We start from the raw sequence: 9,866 nt of genomic DNA on the forward strand, positions 1-9,866 counted from the left end.
AGCACCCCCATAATGCACATGTGAGGTCCTAGGTACAGGTCCTAGCTGGTCCATGCAAAATAACATCTTATGTGTTATTTGCAAGAATCGAGCATAGTGATCAGTTACAAACATTGAAATACAAGAATGGATGCAACACTAATCTTACACTAACTAAAAGAATGTACACAAACTAAAAGCCTAAAAGTGTAGAGACCAAAAAATTGAAATATTTATCTACCATGCATTTTATTTTTGTGTAATACCAGTAGTACTGATAAAGATTTTGTACATGAGTACTCTGGCTAAGAGAAAGTTTTGCTTAGGAATTAATAAATTAATCTGACAAAAAAATAGGAAAACTTCAGTCATACATCGATCTGACAAAACCAAAGCTGCTAATTTTGAAGCATGAGCCATTTCTAATTATAATTCATAGCATCCACAACTCATTCTCACAGACCTTTATGGTAAGTCTTGCATCTCTCACCTCTACACGTGATGAAAACAACCATTTGATACTGGCCTCCATTTCTGCTATCAAAAGTGACATATAAGAGCTCTACAATAAAATTGCAGATAGAATCAATGTGGCTGACTCCGTTGCAAAATATCCTAATAAAACAAATGTGGAAAAAAAATTCAGCTAGCATTTATAACCTGAAATTATTCCCCTATTCGATAATTGCTCCAATGACACCAGCACCAACCGTCTTGCCCCCTTCCCTAATAGCAAATCTCATCCCCTGCTCACATGCCACTGGCATAATTAATTCCACAATCATTTTAACCCTATCCCCTGGCATCACCATCTTTGACTCCTCATCCTTATCATTCATGATTGCAGACACCTTCCCTGTCACATCAGTTGTCCTCATGAAGAATTGAGGCCTGTATCCTGCAAAGAAAGGAGAATGCCTGCCCCCCTCCTCCTTCTTCAGCACATACACAATTGCATTAAACTTGGAATGTGGTGTTATGGTCCCGGGCTTTGCCAGCACCATCCCCCTCTCTATATCACCCTTCTGGATACCTCTGAGCAGCATCCCCACATTGTCCCCTGCAATGGCCTCATCCAGAAGCTTCTGGAACATCTCCAGACCAGTTACTGTTGACACCCGGGTCTCCTTTAGCCCCACAATCTCCACTGTCTCACCAACCTTGACCATCCCCCTCTCTACCCTGCCTGTCGCAACAGTTCCTCGACCAGTGATGGAGAAAACATCTTCCACTGCCATCAGAAATGGCAGATCAGTTTGCCTTGCAGGAATAGGTATGTAACTATCAACTGAGTCCATGAGTTCATATATCTTGTCAACCCAGTTGTCCTCCCCACGTTTTATGCTAGGATTCTTCATGAGTGCCTCCAGGGCCAACAGGGCAGACCCTGACACAATGGGCACATCATCACCTGGAAACTCATAGGAAGACAGTAGCTCCCTCACCTCCAATTCAACCAGCTGCAATAACTCCTCATCATCAACCTGGTCCTGCTTGTTGAGAAAGACCACCATGTTGGGGACCCCAACCTGCATCACTTAAGAAAGCACACATTTTAAACATTTAAAAATCTTGGCATATATTTTTCCATACTGATTTCTTTTCTTTTTTCCCACATATTTTTTAGTTTTAAGAAAGCATACATCTGGGGAAAATCTTTTTCATATCAAAATCTTTCCTTATTTCCTGCATAACTTTAAGAAACCTTGCAAATATTTATAGATACTGATTTCTTTTTCTTTTACAGAATTTACAAAATTGCATTTTTAGATAGGTAGAGAAGCTCTGGTGAATTCTTTTCAAATCCAAATTGCATAATTTTCAGGGAACACACATTTTAGAGCAAATCATTTTCAAATACTATTATATATAATTTTCTTTTTCATGCATAATTTCAAGTAGCAACACTAAGAAATTTTTAAAAATCTTTTCAAATATTTCTCAATAGTGAATTGATTTCTTTTGTCTTGCAGAATTTTTTAAAATTACAAGTTTTTTGATTTCCAAAATCATTGGGAGTCCTTTTCAAATATCTATTTCTTTTCTTATTACCTGGATCACTTAAGAATCATACGCTTTTAAGCAGCACAAAAATTTTGGTCAATCGTTTTCAGTACTGAAGGCTTTCCTGCTTGCCAGCATAATTTTACTTTTAAATAACACATGAAGTCAAGATGAAAAAATTCCAAATCTGAGTTTTTCTTTTTCTAACACATAATTTTAAAGAAAAACGCATCTTAGTGTACGCCTAGAAGTCCTGGGCAATATTTTTCAATGAATACTCAAAAGTGGTCAAATAGCTGGTATACACAACAAAGTAGGCTCATTCCAGACAGTTTGCAATGGGACTCCACCATCAGAAAACCAGTTATGTGCCAATTTAGGGACTTCTTTTTCCAATATGAAATGCCTTTTTCCTTCCATAAACTTAAAAAACCCATCCCTAAAAATCTTTTTCAATTTTGAATATTTATGCTTGTATTCTTTGATATGTTCAGAGATACTTTTGAATCTTTTGGGACACCAAGTTGATTCATTTTCTTTTTTTAACTGATGAACCCTTTTTCATTCCAGTGGAGGAACTCAGTGCCTTGTTACACATACCAGATGGGGTTTGAAGCTCATTCCCTCTCAAGAGCGAATCCCTTACCGGTAGAACACATTCCAAGAACCTTCATATCCAAAGTCTTAGTTTCTTATGTTCAGTGATTCATTCCTACGCTATTAAGATATAAACACGATTTATCTAAAACTCTGGCAAAATAAAAAAAAAACTTTCTTTTAATCAATCAGTTTATTAGATGCAATCCTTTTACTCTTTGCTTCTTAGCCTTTTCAAGAAATTTAAAAATCCAAGAAGATTGTTTTCAATGCCAAATTATTTTCATTTTCCTGCATTTTATAATGCATACATGTTTTTTGAAGTGTTTAGAAGGAATTTGACGACTTGTTGGATGGCAGAGAGATTTGAACCAGAATCTCCTTCTAAGAGAGTGAACTATCTTTACCACTACAGTTATGCCACATTACTTGGAATTTCAAAACTAAATTTTGTTTTATTACAAATTTACGAAATGAATTCTATTCTAATTTTGTCAAAATGTTATATGTATTATACAGAAAACTAAAACCCTCAAGAAACAATTTTTTTTATCTTCTGATTCTATTCTTCTAAGTTTGTTTGCATTTGAATTTTTTGTCTGTAGATTTCTATTAGTCTTACAATCAAAAAACTTTATTTTGTGAAGAATTTCTTGAAATGATAATTCGATGTTGTAATTAATTAAGGAGAGGAATACTCTTATATAGAAAATTACAAGACAATCTTTCCATAGCGGAAACATTCGAGAATGGAAATACGAAAGACAGAAAGGAAACTTCCTAAAACTAACTAAAGACGAAAGACATCAATGGAAGTTTCTAAATACTAACTAAATGACTAAGATGACCATTATATCAATATTACGATATTATTTTAATATTTCTGGATTGAATGGATCAGATCTTTTGAGTGATCTTCTTCATGCATCATGATGGAAGAAACAGTATTTGCAGCATACATTACTTCCCTAATGATAAGTGATGTAGCTCACTCAGAACATTGAAAAAAATGTATAATGCAGGGAAATTCTTCAGTACCTTTTATACTGCAGAAGTCTATGTTCTGAAATATTCAATTTGTCAAACAAAAGACAAAAACAGCCAACCAGTGAATACTAGATCATTATAACCGAGCAATATTTTCCATTCAAACAATTCTTTATTCTTTGCCTTTTTGCTTTTGAAGTTTTCACTCAATGCGACTAGTATTAATTTCCAATTTATGAACATTTTATGAAACTATTAAAGAAAACATCGAGTTAGCGGTCCACTGACTCGCTAGAATACAAGAGTCATTTTTTCTTTTTCTTTCATCTTTATACAGCTATGCTAGTGTTTATCTGAGTAAATCGATATTTCACCAAATAGCCAATTAGCTAATATTACTCATCAAGATATAGTGATCCCATAATTGAAGCAATAGATGGACTGATTACCCAAGATATAGCTTGAAATCTCAAAATATCAATTTATCTAGATTTTTCCAAACTCAAACAATTAGAGCAAACAGTGGATTGGCAGTCTCACTAAAATCAACCAATGCAATTTTCTTCAAGATTTCATCACCACAACTAGAATTGTCTACAATCTTATGAAACAATTAAGAAAAATAGTGAAGGCACAAAAATGAAGCAATTATTTTGATCTTTGCTTCATAAGTTTCATCTCTATACAACTATATTAGTGTTAATTATTGTCAATGTTTCCATATATTTTCAAATAATTAAGAAAAACTGTCGATTGACAGTCACAAAAATATGTTATCCTTTTCTCCAAGTTTTTCCTACACACAACTGCAGCTCTCTACATTTCACCCAAAAAAAAAACGAAAGCTAATTATAAGTCACTAATATGAAGCAATTCTTTACTTTTTGCTTCTGAAAATAAGTCTCTCTACACAAATTTTCTACTGTTAATTATTAGTTAGCAGTCACTAAAATCAAGTAACCTTTTTCGCCAAGTTCTGGCTCGCACTGAACTAGAGTTATCTACATTTTGTCAAACAATTAAGAAAAAAATCCAAAACAGCAAATTAGCAGTCACTAAATGTAGCAATCCTATTCTTTACTTATGAAGTTTCATCCTTACACAAATACACAAATACACTAGTTGTATCAAAATCAATTTACCTACATTTCAGATTTTAAATTGGTTTACTCGCAGTTATACTAATTAGAATTAAAGAGTAATTCTTAACAGCAATCCTAAATGGGAATAAAAAAGGTATAAACTGATACCTGATTATGGATAAACCCATCATCAAAAATAAAATAGTGAAGCCAACGTCCATTGGTGGAGCTGAATCATCGGACACTGATCTAATATTACAGGAATTTCCAGATAGCTTTTAAGATTATCCTATTAACTATATATGCAAAGAATTAAAAGCCGCCAACTGGAAATATTGGCCACTAAATTGATTGATAGCATTCTATGCTCCAGTAATGTTAGCCTCTAAAATCATAGCTACCTGCTTCACAAGTACAATATGCTCCATTACTCTATTATTCCAGGAATTTCCAGAGTGCCTTTATCTTATTACTCTTCTCGGCATAAGAATAAAAACGGCTGATTCAAAAATCTTTGCCACTAAATTCATCACTACCAGCTTCACAGGCAGAATGTGCTCCACTCATTTAATATCGCAGGATTTTCTAGAATAGTTATTATCCTATTACTTATATTGGTAAAGAGCAGAAAAACAGTCAATTGGAAAATAAGCCACCAAATTCATCGCTAGCTGCTTCACAGGCAGTATATGTTCCATTAATCTAATGTCACAGGAAATTCAAGATAACTCCTATCCTATTAAACATATAGGCCAAGAATTTTAAGAATTGAAAATTATTAGCCCTGAAATCATCACTATTTACTTTGCGAGCAGAATATGCTCCGCTAATCTAACATAAAATGGATTTCCTAATAGCTCTTACCCTATTCAATATGCCGGCAGAGAACATAAATGTAAGTAAAAGCCAAATTTACCAACTAAAACCATCCCTACCTGCTTGGCAAGGAGAATATGCTCCTTGGTCTGCGGCATTGGACCGTCCGCCCCGGATACGACCAGTATAGCTCCGTCCATCTGTGCGGCCCCGGTAATCATATTCTTGACATAATCAGCATGGCCAGGGCAATCCACATGAGCATAATGCCTATTCTCTGTCTCGTACTCCACAGTAGCAGTGTTAATGGTAATCCCTCTGGCGCGCTCCTCCGGCGCTGCATCAATCTCATCGTACTTCTTGGGGGCACTGCCACCGAGGGAGGCTAAGGCCATTGTTAGGGCAGCCGTCAGGGTGGTTTTGCCATGGTCCACATGGCCAATAGTGCCGATGTTAACATGGGGTTTTTTACGCTCAAATTTCCCCCTGGCCGCCCGGACAGTCAGCCGGAAGGGCTTAGTGCCAGTTTTTAGTGAAAGACCAAAACCTCTGGTACTGTTTGTGTGAAGGGAAAATGTAGAGACAGAAGAAAAAGAAGAAGAAATTGGGGTTTTGGGTTTTAGGGAAAAGGAAGGGATTGCTGTACCTTGTGAGAAATTTCCCCCTTTCTGAGCTGCAGAAGAAGAGGAACAAGAAGGGGTGGTGGTTGTGGCTAAATTCATCGCCATTACTACTGCTTTCTCCTGGTTTTTCTTCTTCGCTCTTCTTAGTTTGTGTTTGAAGAGAAGAGAGCCCTTCTTTCCTTATCCGCTAGGCTTAAGTTCTGAGGGAGATTGAATTTTGGTGTAAGAAAAATATTTTGTTTTATTGGAAGGACGCCCTTTGACGCGGTGGAAATTTTTAGACCTCTAAGCTTAGAGATAAGGTCCCACGCCTACTCGGATAACTTTGTGTAGCGCTGTAACCATGTAGATGATTGGATAAGGGTTTCAGGTTTTTTTCAAATAATGGAAGATTGATTTTAATAATCTTCATTAGGTTGGAGGATTGATTTTAATAATGTTTATTAGATCAAAGTAGTTTATTGAATCTATCACAGATTGATTTTAATAATATTTATTAGGTCAAAGTAGCTTTTTAAATGAATGGAAGATTGATTTTAATAACATTTACGAGGTCAAAGTAATTTGTGTAATTCAAGAGCAACATACAATTTTTAATAGAAATTTTTTATAAAGTTTGTAAACTTTTTTTAAGTTCGGATCTTTTGTCGTGAATTTTGATGATGAAGTTTGTGGTTTCATCTAGCCTTGCCTCCTCAAACAAGATACTAAAACTATCAACTTGTCAAGTATTACTAAGCGTTGTTTATTAATTGGCTAAGGGAGGACAAAACCCATGGAATAATAACAATTCGGTCTCAAGCTGTAATGGGCATGCTCATAATTAATATAATACAAATTTATTATGTTCAATGATTTCTAAAGTTTTACAAATTAGATGGTAATAGTAAAACATATAAATATTTAATTATGCGATAGTAAAACATATTAATCTTTAAGTATGTAATAGTGAAACATATAAATCTTTAATTATGCACAGAGTAATATAATACTGATTCTTTAAATGTCTTGAAAAAATCTTACATAGATATTATATGTTTGTTTGGTTAAAGATTATTAATGTATTTATAATTGTAGAAGTTGATGATTTAAGCCTAACAAGCCAACAATCCTCTACAAGCAAACCACCTATCACAAAGAAAGTTCAAGCAAGGATAGTTTGCTCAACACAACCTAAGAATTCTATATTGATTACACAAAAAGATTATGATTACAATGAATGAATCCTTATAAAAGGATGAATGAAACCCTAGATGCAAACCCTAAAGCTAGATTAAATTAGCTAGCAACAAGTGTCACAATCATAATGAATGAGATAGTTTAATCTATTATTAATGTAATCGAATCAAAGCAAAAGGCACTTAAGTTTGTCTTAAGTGAATAAAATAATTAAAAGACCTAATTAATTAAATAATTAGATAAATTATCCTAATTACTCCAACACCCCCCTTAAGATTAACTTAGGGATAGGCTAAGGACCTAATATGAATGCAAAATGCAAGCATGAATGGGTCCTGACAACAAGGCTTGATTAGTTACCCATGTGCAAACTAATGCAACTCTCATAAATAAAGAAAATGAGAAAAACCCAGTGGGAGAAAACTCCTCTCCAAAAGAGAAAAACTCAATAAATGCACTAGTGAAAGAAGGAAAGGACTCAATGTGACCCCTTAAGGACTACTTGCCCCACCCCACAAGAGAGAGAAAATGAGGATAAGAATCCCCCCAATGAAGAAGTAGCTCTTATGCCAATGATGAATGTCTAAAGACATAACACGATCCATTTCCTACAAACAACATGTCTCCCCTTAGGAAGAAACAATCCATTGGAGATATGAGAAGCCACTCTAAAGATTTGAAAATAGGAATCCAAATCCAAATACTATGTGCCTCTAGAAACTACTCAAATGTTGCCATGTCCATGAAAGATGATGATGCCACATACTAATCGGGTACATGTCCAATCAATGTAGGAGGTGACAAATCAAAACTCTACAAAGAACAAGTTGCATGGGTGATGCAAATGGGCTAACAAAATTGATGAGGTTATCAACAAAGAGGAGATGAATGTCCTCAAAATAATCCTCTAGATCTAAAATATGAAACTACACAATCAATGATGATATGTCTGCAAAATACAAATCCCAAGTAGTTGTGTTTAGAAGAAAAATGTCTTGATGTGTTGAATCAATGGAGGCTATGAATGAGACAATGCCAAGGTCATCAAAAATAAAAAATAATGCAGATTGAGATGGTGTCTCAATAAGAGGAGTGAGAATTGAGAGACAAGTCTCCAATCCATTGGGATATAAAAGACTTGTGATATACTCAAGAATTTCAAAAGTACCACGATCATACGTTATGCAATTTGCATGTACAAGCGGAATAAGATAATCTACTACATGATCCTCTAGAAATGGCGAGTATGGGGGTCTCCATAGATCTTCCTAAAGCATCATAAATTGCATCCATATGCAATTTATTGCTCAACTAGGCCCTATTTTAGCATGTATGGCCTCTCGCATCTAGTCCTATTCATCCCAACTCAATTCCACATCTCATTCTGGCTTTTTCCCATTTTGGACCTTTGGTCCCAATTTGGGGCCACTTTGGAGGGAGCAAGGCACCTAGGGTGACCCGCTCCCAAGACTATGCCAATAAGGGCACCTTATTCCCCAATGTTTGGGCCCAAATTCAAACCACTTAACGGTCAACTTGGTTAAGTAGGAAGTCTTTGCCTGTGTTGGCATACTTTGATTTTTACACCTTGAAATGCTTGCGGGAGGTATGCAAGCAAGGCATCCTCCCTCATTGTGAGAGAATGGAAGGAATCACAAAGGAGGGGAGCTAGAGGCGATTCAATCCGATTCAAGCATTCAAGGCATTTCATCCCACCCTATTCTTCACTGTGGTAACCTTCAACAACCTTCATCCAAGCATGTCTTTTATGATTTCCTTTTAGGTATTTTATGGAGTCATGCTATTGCATCAACATTTGTGATCATCTTGAAAGAACCATTTGCATCATCAAGGTATATTCAATATTTTCATTCTTAGATCTAGCCTCTGCTGCATATCAACACACTTTCCTTTCAATTACACATTTCAATTTAATTTCAAGGTTGATTCCAAAATCGGGGTTTGACTTAGGCAAACCTCTTTCTACCCAACATTTTCCCTTTTTTTGTGTGCAGGAATAGGTGATAGACCCATAAAAATGGGTATAGAGCAATGTTGGTGGATATATATAGTCTATAATTTGTCGAAGTTGAAACTTTTAGGAGCAGGACAAGAAAGGCACCTCAGTCCTAGGAGGAGGTCAAGTTGGGCACCCCGACCCCTCTAGTTTTGTTTGATATTTTTCTGTGGGAGTTACAATTTTCTCTTCTTGATCTTCTTTTGAAATTGGTGTAGAAGTTTATAATTTTCAAGTGCACACAAAAAGGTCACCTTGTCACCCTATTTTGTATCCCTCTTCCTAAATTGCAGATTCACCTTTCAACTCCCCCCATGAAGGACCATTGAATTCACCTTGTGCCTAGAAACATCTTAGGCCAAGCAGATCATTTTCCCTCTCAAATTAATTAAATAAAAAATAGGCCTAAGCTTCTTAGTTTGCCCATACAAGTTAGGGAACCCTTTTTCCTCACATTACACTTTCAAAGGCGAGTCCATAGTGTGTAAGGACAATAAATATCCAATAAAGCATACGTAGTGTCATCATCAACACTACAACCAATCACTCCTACACCATGGCCATTAATGATGCTCCAAGCAT

The 9,866-nt window shown here is 35.6% G+C and overlaps 1 protein-coding gene across 1 annotated transcript; it reads right to left on the reverse strand.

Moving 5' to 3' along the window:
• Positions 1-378: 378 nt before the first annotated feature.
• LOC131041482 (elongation factor Tu, chloroplastic) lies at positions 379-6,309 on the reverse strand. The gene is made up of 2 exons (XM_057974594.2): positions 5,585-6,309; positions 379-1,508 (listed from the first exon to the last, which is right to left on the reverse strand). Exons 1-2 carry the CDS (start codon positions 6,191-6,193, stop codon positions 654-656), a joined length of 1,464 nt encoding a protein of 487 aa, XP_057830577.1. The 5' UTR covers positions 6,194-6,309; the 3' UTR covers positions 379-653.
• Between the last annotated feature and the right edge of the window lie 3,557 nt (positions 6,310-9,866).

This window comes from Cryptomeria japonica, chromosome 7 (assembly GCF_030272615.1).
Source record: "Cryptomeria japonica chromosome 7, Sugi_1.0, whole genome shotgun sequence".
NCBI classification, from domain to species: domain Eukaryota; kingdom Viridiplantae; phylum Streptophyta; class Pinopsida; order Cupressales; family Cupressaceae; genus Cryptomeria; species Cryptomeria japonica.